At 40.4% G+C, this 20,064-nt stretch overlaps 1 protein-coding gene across 6 annotated transcripts in view; it reads right to left on the bottom strand.

The window, feature by feature from the left end:
- Window positions 1-20,064, bottom strand: part of LOC140729074 (lysine-specific demethylase 4C-like) — a 373,937-nt gene that overhangs the window by 27,599 nt on the left and 326,274 nt on the right. For all 6 annotated transcript variants that reach the window (XM_073048378.1, XM_073048374.1, XM_073048377.1 and 3 more), the window contains one exon: window positions 12,592-12,711. In XM_073048378.1, the coding sequence (XP_072904479.1) occupies window positions 12,592-12,711 (120 nt within the window). The remainder of the gene's footprint in view (window positions 1-12,591; window positions 12,712-20,064) is intronic.

The raw sequence follows: 20,064 nt of genomic DNA, 5'->3' as shown, positions 1-20,064 counted from the left end.
ACTGTCTTCCCTGCTAGGATATTGTTCCATTGGACTTTGGCCAGCTCCTCCCTCATAGCTCCATAGTTCCCTTTGTTCAACTGTAATACTGACACATCCGATTTTCCCTTCTCCTTCTCAAATTGTAGGTTAAAACATATCATATTATGGTCACTACATCCTAATGGTTCCTTTACCTCTAGGTCCCTGATCAAATGCGGTTCATTGCACAACACTAAATCTAGAATTGCCTTCTCCCTGGTAGGCTCCAGTACAAGCTGTTCTAAGAATCCATCTCGGAGGCACTCCACAAACTCCCTTTCTTGGGACTTCCTCAAATTCCAACAGGTTCACATTTGGCATACTCACCGATTTACAACAGGAGCTCAGCACTGAACCCACATCTCAGTAGTACCAGAGCAAAACAAAATACTCCAATGCACAGTCAAAAGCTTCAATTGTAGTAAAATCACAATGAAACCTGCATCTAGAAATACACAAATCGCCGCTCAGATGTACAAGTTGCACGTTATTATAAACTGATGTAAATATAATTCTTAACAAATGGCTAATTGAAGATTGTACACCTCTTTGTTAAATGGATGTTTGTGCATTGTGCACTTAATTCAGAAGAGAAACTGATTATGACACAGTTACTGAATATGTTACCAAACTTATACAGACCTACATCTTTACCCCATTTAGATTACTGTCCTTGAAAGGAAAATCATTAGCAAATAGTGATTAAGCATAATATGAGGATATTAAACCCTTAACCTGTTAGTTAGCCTAACCAAAGAATTTTCCTTGTAATTAATAATGAATTACAAGATACAGAGTTGTACTCTAACACACTAACGTTCAGAATTTGGACTGTATTATGGAAGGGACATCAAACAAATATATCTGATTCATTATTTGAAAATTAGTATTTTCCTTGTAGTTTCAACAAAGATGCACAGCTGGAGAATAAATTGGTTGTTTCCTATTATTTTAGTCGATTTAAGATATGAACAAAATTGCATGTGTTGTAATCATCCCTCCAACCACCCTCTCCCTTCCTTATCTGAGCCAGCCTCTCTAGGAAGCAAAAATAAATAACCTGTCATTCTTAGCTTAGCTAGCACGATGCTAAACACTGCCAGATCTCTGAAAGCACATACACAGAGAAGTTCCTCAACCCCAGGTATTACAAGGACCGAATTCATATTAATGAAGTTACTTAAAAACTACAGTAATGGGCATTGTTCCACAACTGTCATGGTGTTTAGAAGATACTCGCAGACCATATGTTGACCTGACAGAAAGCTTGACTGCCCTTAAGTTAGAAGCTGCTCCAGAAGAGGCTTCAGATCCCATGAGCCACATAGAGGCAGACAGACCAAGTTGGAGATGGACATCCCAGATTGGGTACAGCACAACTAAGAGGGTTGGACAGTCAAATGGCCCAAATTTGTAAGTGAATAAAGGATTCTGAGAAGAGATTAGAGATCTAAGAGTCCACTGTGTGCCTGTTACTGAGCCATGTGACTCTGTAACTACACAGAGAACAACTAAGTTCACCACAGGAGGACTGTGTGTAATGCTGGTCATTACACCTCAAGGAGACTTTAAAGAATTAGAAAAGATGCAGTTGAGACCTGCTGATGAGGATTGGAGAACTGAAGTTACTACAAGAAAAGTCTGGCCATCTTTCAAACAAGGGAGACTGGAGGATGGGTTAATTAGACATACAAAGTATTGAGTAAATAAGACACGCTGAACATTGAAGACTCAGTTCCCCTCGTTGTTCCTTTCCGTGCCTTCAGGCGCATCGGGCGGCAACCTTGCCATGTCTTTAGCATTTGTCTGGTTTTTCACAAGGCCCAGTTGCTAGCTTGATGCTCAATCCAACATGGATGAAAAGTGTGTGAGCAGTCAGTCAGATTCAAACCCAGGACCACTCGCCTTCAAGTCCAGATGCCACACCACTGGCCACCATTTCCTCTTAACAGACTGATAAAATACAATACTCCAAATGAGGATTTGGATCCCAGGAACCATATTTCATTAACTTAAACCAATTTATTACTGACATATAGACTTATATTATCATTCAACTTTATGGTTTCTTGGAAACCTTATATTTACACTAAGAAGGGTTAGGTGGTCTATAGTCTGGATTTGGAAGTGAATAGGAGATTACAGGAAGAGATTGGGGAGCTAAGAGTATACTGAGAAGTTGGGTGGGTAAGTCAAAAGGCCTCTTTTTTTGCCATACATATCTATATCTGGAGAGGCACAGATTTAATATTAATCAACAGGATTAATTAATTAATTAATTAATTAATATTAATTAAAGGAGAACTGAAAAAAAATCATTTAGGAAGATAGGGCTCACTTTCTGAAATGATGGAAGCAGAACATGTGATTAGGTACTTGAATAGTCTACAAGTCCATATGACTTAGAAGCAGAATTGGGCCATTCTGCACATCAAGTCTGCTCCACCATTCCATCATGGCTGATTTATTATCCTTCTCAACCACATTCTCCTGCCTTCTTACCATAATCGTTAACATCCCCACTAATCAAGAACCTATCAAACTCTGCTTTAAATACATCCAAAAACTTGATCTCCACAGTTGTCTGTGGCAATGAATTCCACATATTCACCACCCCCTGGTTAAAACAAATCTTCCTCATCTCTGTTCTAAAGTGATGTCCGTGAATTCTGAGGCTGTGCTCTCTGGACCTAAACTTCTGCACTATAGGAAACCCACTACCCACATTCACTCTATCTAGGCCTTTCAATATTCAATAGATTTCAATGAGATCCCTCCTCATACTTCTAATCTCCAGTGAGTAGGCCCAGGGCCATCAAACGTGCCTCATACTTTAACCCATTCATTCCAGGATCATTCTTGTGCACCTCCTCTGGATCCTCTTCAATGTAAGCACAATATCACTGCAATCAAAGCTACTGATCAACAGCTAGGAACCTAAATTGATGAATGATCTTCTGGAGGAACTCAGCAAGCTAAGCAGCATCTGGGGAAGGAAAGAAAGTATTGACATTTTGGGTCAAAGCACTGCAAAAGGACTCAGTTCTGCCAGCAGGTTGTCTGTTGGTCTGAATTCCTGCATCTGCAGTCTCTTATGTTTCCTAGTAAGGAAACAAAATTTTTAATTTCTAGGCTAAATCTTCTCTTCCTATGCTACAGGTTTCCAAGACTGATTCTATGAAAAATTCTCCTGAGAACAGATTGCATGCTAACTTCGTTTAACACAAGATACAAAAGATTGAGATAGGATAGGTTGCTGTTTTATATTTTTAACCTACCTCCCAAGTGAAACATTTAGCTAATTATGAGTCATTCTAATGACTCTCATTGGATCCAAATTCATACAAGATAAAGTCTCTAAGAAACCATAAAGTTCGATGAAAATGCAAATTTATATGCCAGTAATACATTCATGCTTAACTTAATGAAACATGGTTCTTATTCCCAAAGATGAAATCAAAATTTGAGCTAAATATGACTAAGCTTTTAAGACTTCATATCACACTGTCAAATTGCATGTTGACTCATAAAATGAGCCTCTCTCCTTTGTAAAAAAGTAATCTAATTTACTCAGTTCATTTTACAAACAGTATTTTGATTTGCTGTTTTACAAATTAAAAATATTTTCTTACCAACATTTGTTCTTGTTTTACAATTACAAAGTATTTGCCTGCATTGATTTTGCTGTATCTAAATAAGACTAAGCTATAAAGAAAATAAATCAGAAAATATTCAATTAAAATTCATCTTTACATTTCATTTTAAAGGAACAAGTAGTCCTAAAAGTCAAGAATGTTTGAACATAGAAAAGTAATTGTGTTGTAAGCGTGGCACGGTGGAAAACATATAATGCAAAATATTTCACAAGAAATAAAAGGGTTCTCATTTGTACAAAGTTTTAATCTTGTAGATTATTGACCCTGAAGAGGCAGGATGTGATTTACTGCTTGTTGGGTGTGCATCTAATAAGAAAATAAAATGACAAGTTTATCTCACCTATCAGATGCCATTCCATTACTGAAGTTATTTTAATGCAAAAACTAAAAAAAAACTGGTGGCAACCACAACATTTTAACATAAAATTATCAAATTACACTGTATTTTCAACCCTTAGAAAAGTTCAAAGTCAGAGAGAGCACAAAAGATTGAAGATGTGATTTACACAGTATTCTGTTGACATCTAGTTATATGGTAAAATACCAAATGAGTTGCCATAATGCATTACTACAATACAATTTTAGTGCCAAGTTAACTGTGCAAAATCTTGATAAAATTAACTAATGCTACATGTGACATGCCTGTGCAAGGCACATTCATTGAATTTATAGCATTAAATTAATGTTATGCAATGTTAAGATTTAACAAATTCACTGTGTTCAGGCCTTCAAAGTCAATTTACACACTGAATGGAGTTGTTTTTTTAAACAAAGGAGGGGAACATTTTATATTTATAATTACCATATCGTTTAATGATATCAATTGAGATGAAATTCAATGGTATTTCAGGGAATCCTTATGTAGATGCAAAATATCTCATGATACAGCCTTTTACAAAGCAACCAGACAAGTTCTACTTTTCCTCTTGTGATTGTGTCTGCATTGTTCATTGAGTGCTGATGGCAACAGCATTTGAGATTTATCACATCTTTGAGTGATATAATGGGGCATTCAGCCTATCAAATCTATGTTTACACTCATTGACATCAGTCTCATTCTCCCTCTTCATTCCCCGAAACCTATCCTCTCTCATATGGCCACATTCCCTTGAATCACCAGCCATCATCTACATTGAGAACAACTTACCTGCCAGCACACTTCTAAAATCTGGGAAGACACCTGACAAGTTAGGCAAAACCCACATGGTTACAGGAAAAACATGCAAACCCCATACAAACAACACCCAATATCAGAATTAAACTCAGGTTGCTGGAGCAGTTTGGTGGCAGCACTAACTACTGCCAGAATCATCCAGAAAGGTTTTGGAAAACAACTTGATCAGTTTATACAACACACACAAAATGCTGGTGGAACACAGCAGGCCAGGCAACATCTATAGGGAGAAGCACTGTCGACGTTTCGGGCCGAGACCCTTCGTCAGGACTAACTGAAAGGAGAGATACCAAGACTTTAAGTAGTGGGGGGGGGGGGGGAGGGGGGGGAGGGGGAAATGCAAAATGATAGGAGAAGACCAGAGGGGGTGGGATGAGGCTAAGAGCTAGAAAGGTGATTAGTGAAAGTGATACAGAGCTGGAGAAGGTAAAGGATCATGGGACGGGAGGCCTCGGGAGAAAGAAAGGGGGAGGGGGGAGCACCAGAGGGAGATGGAGGGTGGTGGGCAGAGAGAAAAAAAAACAAACAACTAAATATGTCAGAGATGGGGTAAGAAGGGGAGGAGGGGCATTAACGGAAATTAGAGAAGTCAATGTTCATGCCATTAGGTTGGAGGCTACCCAGCCGGTATATAAGGTGTTGTTCCTCCAACCTGAGTGTGGATTCATCTTGACAGTAGAGGAGGCCATGGATAAACATATCAGAATGGGAATAGGGCGTGGAATTAAAATGTGTGGCCACTGGGAGATCCTGCTTACCCTGGCGGACCCAGCGTAGGTGTTCAGCGAAACGGTCTCCCAGTCTGCGTCGGGTCTCACCAACATATAAAAGGCCACACCGGGAGCACCGGACACAGTACACCACACCAGCCGACTCACAGGTGAAGTGTCGCCTCACCTGGAAGGACTGTCTGGGGCCCTGAATGGTGGTGAGGGAGGAAGTGTAAGGGCAGGTGTAGCACTTGTTCAGCTTGCAAGGCTAAGTGCCAGGAGGGAGATGGGTGGGAAGGGATGGGGGGGACGAGTGGACAAGGGAGTCACGTAGGGAGTGATCCCTGCGGAAAGCAGAAAGGGGGGGGGGAGGGAAAGATGTGCTTGGTAGTGGGATCCCGTTGGAGGTGGCAGAAGTTACGGAGAATTATACGTTGGACCTGGAGGCTGGTGGGGTGGTAGGTGAGGACAAGGGGAACCATATCCCGAGTGGGGTGGCGGGCGGATGGGGTGAGGGCAGATGTGCCGGAAATGGGAGAGATGCATTTGAGAGCAGAGTTGATGATAGAAGAAGGGAAGCCCCTTTGTTTAAAAAAGGAAGACATCTCCTTCGTCCTGGAATGAAAAGCCTCATCCTCAAGCAGATGCGGTGGAGACGGAGGAATTGTGAGAAGGGGATAGCATTTTTGCAAGAGACAGGGTGGGAAGAGGAATAGTCCAGGTAGCTGTGAGAGTCTGTAGGCTTATAGTAGATATCAGTAGATAAGCCGTCTCCAGAGATGGAGACAGAAAGATCAAGAAAGGGGAGGGAGGTGTTGGAAATAGACCAGGTAAATTTGAGGGCAGGGTGAAAGTTGGAGGCAAAGTTGATGAAGTCAACGAGCTCAGCATGCGTACAGCAGGCAGCGCCAATGCAGTCGTCAATGTAGCGAAGGAAAAGAGGGGGACGGATACCCATATAGAGTTGGAACATTGACTGTTCCACAAAGCAAACAAAAAGGCAGGCATAACTGAGACCCATGCAGGTGCTCATGGCTACACCCTTGGTTTGGAGGAAGTGGGAGGAGCCAAAGGAGAAATTATTGAGAGTAAGAACTAATTCCGTTAGACGGAGCAGAGCGGTGGTAGAGGGGAATTGGTTAGGTCTGGAATCCAAAAAGAAGCGAAGAGCTTTGAGACCGTCCGGGTGGGGGATAGAGGTATATAGGGACTGGACGTCCATGGTGAAAATAAGGCGGTGGGGGCCAGGGAACTTAAAATCATTGAAAAAATTCAAAGCGTGAGAAGTGTCACGAACATAGGTGGGAAGAGACTGAACAAGGTGGGGATAAGACAGTGCCAAGGTATGCAGAAATGAGTTCGGTGGGGCAGGAGCAAGCTGAGACAATAGGTCTACCTGGACAGGCAGGTTTGTGGATCTTGGGTAGGAGGTAGAAACGGGAAGTGCGGGGTGTGGGAACTATGAGGTTGGTGGCAGTGGATGGGAGATCCCCAGAGCTGATAAGGTTGGTGATGATATAGGAGATAATGGCCTGGTGCTCCTTAGTGGGGTCATGATCAAGGGGTAAATAAGAGGAGGTATCAGAGAGTTGTCGCTGTGCCTCAGCCAGGCAGAGGTCAGTACGCCAGACAACAACAGCTCCCCCCTTATCAGCGGGTTTTATAGTGAGGTTGGGATTGCATTGGCGCTGCCTCCTGCACGCATGCTGAGCTCATTGACTTCATTAACTTTGCCTCCAACTTTCACCCTGCCCTCAAATTTACCTGGACCATTTCCCACACCTCGCTCTCCTTTCTTGATCTTTCTGTCTCCATCTCTGGAGATGGCTTATCTACTGATATCTACTATAAGCCGACAGACTCTCACAGCTACCTGGACTATTCCTCTTCCCACCCTGTCTCTTGCAAAAATGCTATCCCCTTCTCACAATTCCTCTGTCTCCGCCTCAGGATGAGGTTTTTCATTCCAGGATGAAGGAGATGTCTTCCTTTTTTAAACAAAGGGGCTTCCCTTCTTCCACCATCAACTCTGCCCTCAAACTCATCTCTCCCATTTCCCGAACATCTGCTCTCACCCCATCCGCCCACCACCCCACTCGGGATAGGATTCCCCTTGCCCTCACCGACCACCCCACCAGCCTCCAGGTCCAACGTATAATTCTCCGTAACTTCCGCCACCTCCAACGGGATCCCACTACCAAGCACATATTTCCCTCCCCCCCTTTCTGCTTTCCACAGGGATCGCTCCCTACGTGACTCCCTTGTCCACTCGTCCCCCCCATCCCTTCCCACCCATCTCCCTCCTGCCACTTATCCTTGTAAGCGGAACAAGTGCTACACCTGCCCTTACACTTCCTCCCTCACCACCATTCAGGGCCCCAGACAGTCCTTCCAGGTGAGGCGACACTTCACCTGTGAGTCGGCTGGTGTGGTGTACTGAGTCCGATGCTCCCGGTGTGGCCTTTTAAATATTGGTGAGACCCGATGCAGACTGAGAGACCGTTTCGCTGAACACCTACGCTCTGTCCGTCAGAGAAAGCAGGATCTCCCAGTGGCCACACATTTTAATTCCATGTCCCATTCCCATTCTGATATGTCAATCCATGGCCTCCTCTACTGCCAAGATGAAGCCACACTCGGGTTGGAGGAACAACACCTCATATACCGGCTGGGTAGCCTCCAACCTGATGACATGAACATTGACTTCTCTAACTTCCGTTAATGCCCCTCCTCCCCTTCTTACCCCCATCCCTGACATATTTAGTTGTTTGTTTTTTTTACTCTCTCTCTGCCCATCACCCTGTCTGTTCTCCATCTCCCTCTGGTGCTTCCCCCCCTTTCTTTCTCCCAAGGCCTCCCGTCCCATGATCCTTTCCCTTCTCCAGCTCTGTATCACTTTCGCCAATCACCTTTCCAGCTCTTAGCTTCCCCTCCGGTCTTCTCCTAACATTTCGCATTTCCCCCTCCTCCCACTACTTTCAAATCTCTTAGTATCTCTCCTTTCAGTTAGTCCTGACGAAGGGTCTCGGCCTGAAACGTCAACAGTGTTTCTCCCTATAGATGCTGCCTGGCCTGCTCTGTTCCACCAGCATTTTGTGTGTGTTGTTTGAATTTCCAGCATCTGCAGATTTCCTCGTGTTTGATTAGTTTATTTCAGATTCAAGACAAACAGAATCATGACACTGCAGAATGCAGCTTCTTCACATTTTATGATATGCTACCCAGTCATGGATCAGAAATTATACATTTGCTTCAGAGTCATAGATCAATTGGACAATCACAGTACAGACTACAATAACTTAATCAAGGTTGAGAATTTTGTGTGTTATTAGAATTATCCAGTACTTTAGTGCTCTACTTTAGAGAGGGTTATCTGACAGCACGGTTGTACTTGATTCTATTGCATGATTTGAAGAAAAGCAAGGTCAAGAAACCTAGTGAACATTAGTTCTTTGATGCCTGACACCATCCTTTGTGCAATTTTGCTACTTCATTAGTCTGCATTATGATAGGCATGTCAATCATGAACCAGTTGTAAAGGACACTGTGATTCCAGATATCTGATGGTTTCAATTACTGATTGATAACATTTGTATTATCAGCATTCTTCCACCACTACAAGTTTTCAGAAGCAGAGAAGATAGCTCACTTAATAGCTGCTCATATACACCTATCTGCTTGGGTGGCATGAGGGAGTAACAGTTAGCGCTGCTGCCTCACAGTTCTAAGTAACCAGTCTGACTCATGAGCTATATTTGTGGTTTACAGTCTCTTCCTGTGGTGGTGTGGGCTCCCACAATGTACAAAAGACATGTTACCAGATATTATGAATTTTCCCTTTGAATAGTTAAGTGGCAAAGATTCAAAGGGGAGAGAAAGCTGCAGGGATACAGGGGATTAAGAGAATGGGACTCAGTGCTGGAAGCAGGTATAGACAGACGGGCCAAATGGCAGTCTCCTACATTCCTGTGTGCAGCTACCTGCCTCCTGCTATTATTTTTCCCTTTATATTCATCTTTCATTATCATACCCACACCCTTCTTGATCATGACCCAGAATTATCCTGGTCTAACAAAAACAAATGTAGATGGTGGAAATCTGAAAATAAAATTCAGAATTGCTGGATACATTCAGCAGGTGAGAAAACATTAGTGGAAAGAGAAGAAGAATTGACATTTCAGGTCTAAGACCCCTCATCAGAACTGGGAAAGAGAGAAAAACTATAGCCTTAAGTTTCAGGCAGGGTGGTTAGGACAAAGTGGATAGCTCTCTTAAAATGAGGCACAGGTTATGGAGTCTATTCTACTGTTTATGGAGCTGTCAAGTTGATAATTTAATAAGGGCATTTCGAGAGAAAGTGAAATTAAATGAAGAGATATGTAAAAGCTGTGAGATGTACACTCAGTGGCGACTTTATTAGATACACTGATACACCTGCTCATTAATGCAAATATCTGATCAGCCAGCATCTATCTAGTATTTAATGTGGCAGTAACTCAAATAACAATGCATTACAACAGGAGTATGCACAAGAACATCTCGGAATGCACAACACATTGAACTTTGATGTGAATGGGCTATAGCAGCAGAAGACCACGAACACATATGCAGTGGTCAATTTATTAGGTACAAGAGATAAGTGGCCATTGAATGCAAGTCACATCTGTTGTCAAGACCTAGAATCCCTGAGATGCCCAACTGATTATGTAGTACTGTAGAACAACAAAAAATACTAAGCTCAGGTTACAAATGACCAACGTTGCAGCAGATCCAGTCAATCTTATACAAACGGAAATGATCTGAAATCATTGGTTTCAACATTTAATTCAGAAAGCTACAACATGCCCAGACAGAAATGAGGTGCTGTTCTTCAGACTTACATTGGGCCATGTTGGATGAATGCAGGAAGCCACCATCAGAGAGGTCAGAGAGGGAAAGGTGTGGAAAATCAAACTGATAGGTAACTGTCAGCTTACCTTGTGGAATGAATGCACCTGCTCTAAAAAGTGGTTATTCCGTTTGCTTTTAGTTTCTACATTGTTAGCGGCAATATGCAATACTCGACTGGAAGAAGTACCAGTGAATCATTTCACCTAAAAGGACTGATGAGGTCTGAATACATCGTTAACTCCCTTTGCTTCTCAGCACTTTGAAGGGACTGTTCCTTTTATCACTCCCTGGTTCACTTTTTCATCTCACCAATCATTCCCCTTCACATAGCACTTTCTAATGCAACTGCAGGAAACGCAGCATCTACACTTTCATCTCCACCCTCTGCACCATTCAGGAACCCAAGCAGTGAAGCAGTGGTTCTCTTGCATTACTTCTAACTCTGTGCATTGCATCTGGTTTATGTTGAGGTCTCCTCTATACTGGAGTAACCAAGCACAGACTGGTTGACTGCTGTAGGGAGCAGCTCTATTCAGTCTACAGGCAGTCCCCGGGTTATGTATGAGTTCTGTTCCTGAGTCCGTCTTTAAGTCGGATTTGTACGTAAGTCGGAACAAGTACATCTGGTATTATTTATCGTCAGTTAGTCAAACGTTTGTCTTAGCAGATACGTAGTACATATTTTACCTTTCTATGCATATAAAACATTTAAGAAACGTATGTATCCCAATAATTAAACCACTGCATTGCTTAGTAATAATTGTACCTTTCATCGGGGCAGGGCTTTTCACATGCTCCATTATTCTCACTTCATCCGTTATCCTTTAAAATTGTTCCGATCGTTGACCGACTGTAGCCTAACGCTTTTCCAATGACCTATTATTTCCACTTTATTTTCAATGACGATCGCTTCTCGTCAATGGAACAGAAACACTGCAGGCAGCGGGTCCCGACCTGCGCCGGCTCCCGAGGTCCGCTGGGTCCTAAGGACCACCGCACCGAATTCCCCGGGTCCGCACTGAGACAGGTTAAATGGGACAAGTGGGGGCTGTGCTGGGTTTAGGCATTTGATCCTCTACAATATTCCGCATGGGAATTTAAACTGGAGGTGGCAGTGTTTTTTTTTACGAAGTCAAGTTGCAAGCTCGACATCAACCAGGCACAGATGGTATGGGAGTCATTGGATCAACATCAACCCAGCAAGGGAGTGGTCTGTCACTAAATCGAACTCGGGGACCTCCGTTCTCTAGCCCGTTGCTGATCTGACTACGCCACCAGCCGACCGGAACGGGGGGGGCGGGGTCAGAGTGAATCTTACTAAGAAAAATTTAAGCCAAATACAAAGTTAAACACTCAACACAGTGTCAACGGCAACAACTTAAAATGGTGGATGGCATTCTCCTTCCTCGGTTCATATATACGAGTTGTCCGTAAGTCAGACGTTCGTAACTCAGGGACTGCCTGTATAATTGAATTCCACAATTTTAGCTAAGTTGCTTTTTTTTGTTTATTCAATGAATAAAAAGTTCTGCTGTAATACTTGCCAAATGCAATATTAGTTCAGTTTTCTCCCCCTCTGAAGAAAATAGCTGATCTATTGGTAATTTCCAGGATTATCTATTAATTTCTGCTCAGACCTTCCACGGCTTTCACCTATCCATTTGTTTGCAGTCTCTCTCTCTCTTTCTTTAAATGCCCTCGTTATTCCAGTAGTCAAACTGCCTCAACAACCTTGGACTTAACCTATTAGAAATATTTCCCTCCCATTCACCCTTCCCCAACTCTCCAAAACTTAAAACTAACCCATTTCTCATTTTATAGTTCTGATTTAGGAACATTATATCTTTTACCCACAGATGCTGCCTGACCTGATGAGTGCTTTCAACGTTTTCTTATTTCTCTGCTTTAATACTCAAATATATAAAGCTTTTCATAATGAACATATTTCTAATTAATCAATTTAAAGGGTATTTGCAAACAAAAACAATTTTAAAAGGATATTAAACTATTCAATAAAGAATTGTATTTTTATTAACCTAGATAGACCAAAGTAAGAGAAAGAACTTCTAAATTCCCATGAACCTGCTCATAAGTGTTAACAATTTTTGTTATGACTTGAACCATACCAAACATTTCTTACCTGGTACATGTAAATGATGTTTGATCCAACAAATTTGGCACCGTAGAGCAGCCCATCAGTCCATCTCACCTGGACAACTTCTCCCTCTGCTGGAGGACCAAGCTCCAAGCAATTTTTGCTCTACAAAAGATGAGAAGAAAAATAACATGCTTTTGTTGAGGTAAACATGCCACTCTTAACATTGATTCACAGTATTAAAGTGAAATTTTAAAGGTAACAATGTAAGAGGCATTACTGTCTAATATTTGGAAATGATGGATTAATTATTTACCAACAAAAGTTTTGATTGTTGAACATCTGCATACACAGAACATCTCTTGTTCCTATGAAAAGATAATGACTATGCTATTACTGTAACCTCTCATACTACCAGCTTTTCTCTGCCTCAGTATCACTTTCATTCAAGCCCTTAAAATATCCTCAAGCAAAGACTAAAAACACTGAGGCAAAAGAAGCAATCCAACAACTGAAGTTACATAAAAGCTTCAGGTGAAGAAATGAGAAGTACAGTGTCTTACTGAATCTTGGTAAAAGGTCAGTCATCCTATTCAACTTTGTTAATGCCTTAAAAAAGGCAGAAATGCTGGCAATACTCAATAGAATTCTTGTTGGATCATTTTCACAGATATATGATTTGCTGAATATTTCCAACAATTTCTGCTATTATATTGGATTACAGTATATTTAGTATTTTGCTTTTGGCTAATGTCTAATCTGTTTCTTCATTATGAAAACTCACAACAATGACCATATCTTGCAATGTAACACAAATTAGCTGTCATTTGGGTCAATGCAGAGGATTGCAATATTGGCATCATTCTTGATGACACAAAATCAAAGGTAGTATTAATGCTGCATAGTGGACGGACACATTTATGTATCTGACCAGAATATTACAAACTATGAGCTAGTTTCAGTGGTTTCACATACTGAATCCATTTACAGGTAACTCACGCTTTACAGCAATTAGATATACAGAAATTCACTAATCACCACTCAAAAAGTTGATACAGAATAAAATTCACTCACAGATTTTATGCAAAACAAATAAAATAAATAAACCTGATCAGATCTCACAAATTTTTGCATTGCACCATTAGAAACATCCTATCCAGTTTGGCAACCGCTCTACCAAGACCACAAGAAATTGCAGAGAGTTGTAAACAGACAAGCTATTATTAAAAAAACAGCTTCCACTCCATTGTCTCCATCTACATTCCTGTTGTTTCAGAAAAGCAGCCACCATAACCATGAACCCCTCACACCCTGGTATTTCTTCCTTCTTTCCCCTATCATCTGAGATAAGATTAAAAGCCTTGGAACATGTACCACTAAGCTCGAGGACAGCTTCTCACACACATTTTTACAAGATCCTTGAACAGACCTTCTATACAACAAAGATGACCTATTAATCCTTCAACCTACCTCATTGTGGCCCTTATGTTCTATATGTTTACCTTCACTTCACTTTCTCTGCACATGTATCACTATATTCTGCATTTTTCTCTTCTTTACTATTTTCATATATTTTGAAATAACCTGAATGGATGGCATCAAACAAAAATACACCGATTACTTTCCTAATTGGCTTGCTAAACCCATAAATTAAGTTTTCATGATTTGTGCACAAGGACATCAAAATATCTCTGAAACCCAACATTTCTGTCAATAACTCATGAATTTCAAACTTATGGTTGTAGGATGGGCAATTACTCAGGGAGAGGCTACAGATAAGAAAAAAGAAAGCTAGCTGCCTGGGCAAAGATATCACAGAAATTCTCTGGAATTCTGGGATAGGCTGAATTCCTTAAAAGGAGTCACTCATGACATCAAGATTAATCTGTGAATTTAGATCAGTTCATTCGAAGAAATGTACTTTACTGAATGTTGACAAGTGGAAGTTCATTGATAAAAGCTAGGAGCATTGGTAGAGACCGTAGATAAATGCTCAGTTCAGTTATATGAAATATGCAGGTTTCATCTGATAAATATGTTTGCCAAGTGTGTATCCATTATATTCAGGCAGAAACTATTTCAGGAATTAGGAATCTCTGTTAATCCTTTGGAGGTGGAATGCCAGCAGGAAGTCATCAGTCAAGGAGTCATTTGTCTGACTTCCTTCTATGAGTTAGGCTCCTCTGAGACCACTTTCCATATCCTGTGTTTAAATGAGGCAGTTGTTTAATAAAAGGAAATCAAGCTAAAATATTTGTCAGAATAAATTCTTTAAATTGCATTCAGTACTTAATATACTGAATACAGGAAAGAAGATAAATTAGTTGGATGCCTTTAGATCACTCCAGACAACCAGTGGGAAATCTAGGCACCCCAGCAAAGTGTTCAGGTGGGCTTAAAGTTCAAAGTAAATTTATTATCAAAGTACTTAAACTTTTATCTTGAGATTCATTTTCTTGCAGGCATTTACAGGAAAAAGGAAATACAATAGAAATTTATGGAAAATTATACCTAAACAAAGACTGACAAAACCAATGTGCAAAAGACAAACTGTGCAAAACTAAACTATACTGAGAACAGGGAACCTAAGTTGTAAAGAGTCTTTGAAACTGAGCCCAAAGGTCGTAGAATAATCAATTCATAATAGTGATGATCGAAGTTATCCACGCCGGTTTAGCACCTGGTTGTAGGGTAATAACTGCTCCTGAACCTGGTGGTGTTGGACCTAAGGCTTCTGTACCACCTGCGCAATGATAGTAGCGAGGAGAGGCCATGGCCTGGATGATGAGTGCCTGGACACTTTGTTAAAAGAAAAATGAAAGCTATGTAGGAGAGAAACATTAGAGTGATCTTGGAAGTGGTTTCAAAGGTCATCGTGTACCTAAGAGCCCGTACTGTGCTGCGCTATTTTATGTTCCATCACCCACATACGTACTGTGTTTTAGATTCCAACCACCAATTAGGTGAAGTGATTCCTCAGATACCCTCTAAACCACTTACTTTGCCTTAACCTATGCCTTCTAATTTTAGATACCTCTGCTTTACAGAAAATTTTCCTATCTACCCTATCTATACCTCTCACAATACCTCATCCTTGCTAGCTCAGAAATAAGAATTCTAGGATGATATAACCCAGTGCATTATGGTTGCATTTTAACATCATATTAAATTATCCTTACAGAGCAATACTATAATTATAATATATATACAGTTAGCCCTCCTTGTCCGCGGAGGAAAGGTTCCGGGACCACCCACGGATAACAAAAAACGCAGATGCTCAAGTCCCTTACATAAAATGACTTAGTTTTTGCATATAACTTAATGCATATCCTCCTATATACCTTAAGTCATCCCTAGATTACTTATAATACCTAATACAATGTAAATGCTATGTAAATAGTTGGTATACTGTATTGTTTAGGGAAAAATGACAAGAAAAAAGTCTGTAAATGTTCAGTACAGACGCAACAATCGTAGCTCTTTTGGGAATGCTGATGCTGCCTCGGCATCAGTCAATCCCGATTCTCCCGTGACCTTTAAGTTCTTGAGGCTGTAGCGCTTTATATAGCTAGCCATCCATCCCTTACTAGCTTTAAACTCCTTCCTCTCGCTCACAAGACAAGTAGCGAACGAACGAGACACAAGGCGAACAATGCTCAAAGGTGTAATATTTTTAATCTTCTCTAGATTACAGTACTTATAATACCTAATATAATGGAAATACTATGTAAATAGTTGTTACACTGTACTGTTTAGGGAATAAGGACGCTTTGGGGGAGGCTCAATAATACTAAAGTCAGGATCTGTGGAGGTTGAGGGCTGAGGACCACTTCGACAAGCGACATGCCACTTTTCAAAAGATCTAAGATTTCTACTTTCTTGGCGAGAGATAGCACTTTACGCTCCCTCTTAGCCTTTGAGGAATTGCTTTGACCACTCAATTGCTTTTCAGGAACCATTTTTTCACAGAAACAAAGCAGTGACCGAACAAGATGCGAGGTGAACAATGCTCAAACAGTGAGTGCTGGAGAGAGAACTTCTTCGTTTTCCTGATCTGTGGTTGGTTGAATCCGTGCATGTGGAACCCACGGATAAGGAGGACCGACTGTAATATAAAAGTATAATATTACTTCACACTGACTTCATCTCATAAAGGCAATGTTATTGGTTAAACAAATGGTGACTAACAGAGATGAAATCAGAGAATTATATGTTGTGCTTAGTATTACATCATCCAAATATAATCAAATTTTGGATCATTTCACTTGGAGAAAGGATTGAAGATTTAAATACACAACTTTCTCATGTTAATGAAGCAAGATTTCCTCCCCCTTCTGTCACCTATTGATGTTTATCTCCCCATTTGCTTTGTTAGCATTGAGAAAGCTTTCCAACTGCAACAGTGATTGGCATACAGTAATGAATTGCAAAGATATTATTTTCATAATTTCAAAATAGCTCTTCATTCTATTGAAATTGTTCTTGCTACTCTGCTAATAGTGGAATGTACAAGTGTATGATCCAGAGAAGTTCAATTACAGCCGGGTAAAATGCTTGCATATTTTGTTGAACATTTCAGCAACTAATCTACTTTCAGAGTTGATGGTACTTTCATGATATTGGATAGAACATATGGCTATAATACTCTTAAGTGAACACAATTTGCTTGTGCAAATTAACTTACTTGCAGAAAGCAATTGGCCCAGATGGCGTTCCTAGCCATGTTCTTAAATTCTGCGCAGATCAGCTGATGAGTGTATTCGCATACATTTTTAACCTCTCCCTGCTTCAATTTAAGATTCCCACCACCTTTAAGAAGACCACTGTCATCCCGTTACCAAAGAAAAACAAGGTAATATGACTATCACTTGGTGGCTCTGTTATCCACCACTGTGAAGTTCTTTGAGAGGTCAATCATTTACCACGACCCCGACCCACTGTAATTTGCCTTCTACTAAAACAGCTCTACGGCAGACACCATCTTCCTGGCCCTATATTCTTCTCTGAAGCATCTGGACAGTAAAAACGCTTACATTAAAGCACTGTTTATTGACTACAACTTCATATTCAATACTATAATTCCAAGTATATTCATCACTAAACTCCTAAACGTGGGACTCAACAATTTCCTTTGCAAAAAGACTTTCAGCTTCCTGACCAACAGATCACAATCAGTAAGATTAGGCAACAACATTTCCACCATGATTATTCTCAACATTGGTGCCCCATATGGTGGCATCCTCAGCCCCTACTCAACTGCTATCATCTGCAAACTTGAATTTGTAGATGGGAGTTAGAGCAGAATCTGGTCACAAACTCATGAGTGTATTGGGATTAGAGTAGGGTCTGAGGATGCAGCCTTGCAGGGCACCCTGGTAACATGGTGTCATTTACAAAGTCTATACTGCCCTCAATAATTCAAGCGTTGGAAGATCAAAATTAGTTTCCAAATAAAATTTGCAAGTCCACTCTGTAAGTAGATTTAAATCAAAGCTCTTTTGATGTTAAAGTCTTTCTCACAACATATTCTTATTTGCCATTTAAAAATTTTTGAGAATGCATTTTAATTTTTTTAAAATCATTTTAGTATACTACCATACTAAAAACAAAGGTATCAAGGTTTGCTTTCATTCATATTTCATGAGTAGAAATGACATTGGAAAATAGTTCCTTCTGCTTGGTCAAAAATATTTTTCCCAACTCTTTACAGCAAATCAAAGGCCAAGGCTCCAAAAGAGAAAACTAGCTGAATGTGCAACTCAATCTAATTTCCTAACATCAAACGAAGTATTTTTTTTCTTGAACTCACATGAAATTATTTCTAAGGGTAAAAATACATTTAAAAAAACAACCATTTCATGGTCAGAGAGTCCTGAGAAATTAATTCACTTCTGAAGACGCTGTTTGCAGCTTACCTTTATGACTACACCAGCAACAATACTCATGTTATATTGTGCAGCCATGAGAGATTAGAAACATACATGGAAATTAGAATGTGGATGGCATAGCTTGATACTTTAGAGAAAACAGACTAGAATAAAATCTTGGAAAAGTCAAATCTGGAGGAAACAAAAATCAGTTTGAGAGGTACAGCAAAAGGCAGAAACTCGAATTGCTGCAGATAAGTTTACTGCTTTAAAAAATGTTTTACTTTCTCAAGTTTTTTCTCCTCAGTGACGAGAGCATAATTGTAGATCTTGCGACTTTGCCTACTGTTTTTATTATCAGGTTACTGGTTCCATAGTCAAGCAAGATGTACCTAACTATATACGTAACAACTATGTCCCAACGTACCGATACAGCTACAAAGAAGGCAAGACAGTGTCTATACTTCATTAGGAGTCTGAACAGATTTGGCATGTCAACAAAAACACTCAAAAATTTCTATAAAGGTACTGTGGAGACCATTCCGTCAGGCTGTATCACAGTCTGGTGGTATGGGAGGGGGGAGCTACTGCACAGAACCAAGAGGAGCTGCAGAGAGTTGTAAATTTAGTTGGCTCCATCTTGGGTACTAGTCTACAAAGTACCCAGGACATCTTCAAAGAGCGGTGTCTCAAATAGGCAGCATCCATTATTAAAGACCACCAGCACATAGGGCTTGCCCTTTTCTCACTGTTACCATCAGGTAGGAGGTACAGAAGCCTGAAGGCACACATTCAGCGATTCAGGAACAGCTTCTTCCCCTCTGCTATCCAATTGCTAAATGGGCATTGATCCCGTGAACACTGCATCAATTTTAAATATATTTCTGATTTTGCACAATTTTTAATCTATTCATTATATGTATACTGTAATTTTTATATTTATTATTATTCTTTTTCTTCTATATTATGTATTGCATTGAACAGCTGCTGCTAAGTTAACAAATTTGACGACAAATGCTGGTGATAATAAACCTGAGTCCTGACGAAGGGTCTCGGCCCGAAACGATGACTGTACTTCTTCCTATAGATGCTGCCTGGTCTGCTGCGTTCCACCAGCATTTTGTGTGTGTTGCTCAGATTTCCAGCATCGGCAGACTTCCTTGTGTTTCTGATTCTGATTATTTAAGGCAATGTCTGCAAAATCTTGGATCAAACAGCTAGCTTAAGGATTTTAGCTTTTTTTGTTTACACAAGAAAAAACAAAAATAGTTAAAATAGAAAATTGTTTAGGTATTTTAACCTATGAGTTATTTTTATTCCAGCTTCAATTGACCTCAGAGCAGCTTCTAGCCAAAATGGTACTTGGTTATACAGTGGAATTACCAGTGGAATCACCCATTTTATGGATTCTGAGAGAATCAGAATCAGGTTTAATATCAATGGCACATATCATGAAATTTGTCATTTTGCAGTATCAGTGCATTGCAATACATAATAATAAAACTATAAGTAGTACAAAAACAGAGAAAAAATAGTGAGGAAACGTACATGAGTCCATTGTCCATTCAGAAATCTGATGGCAGAGAGGAAAAAGCTGTTCCTAAAAATGTTGACTGTGTGTCTTCAGGCTCCTGTATCTACCTCTCGAAGG

Source organism: Hemitrygon akajei, chromosome 6 (assembly GCF_048418815.1).
Source record: "Hemitrygon akajei chromosome 6, sHemAka1.3, whole genome shotgun sequence".
Lineage (NCBI taxonomy): Eukaryota > Metazoa > Chordata > Chondrichthyes > Myliobatiformes > Dasyatidae > Hemitrygon > Hemitrygon akajei.
Note: the sequence above shows the minus strand (reverse complement) of the source record. Positions and strands in the feature narration are given on the sequence as shown.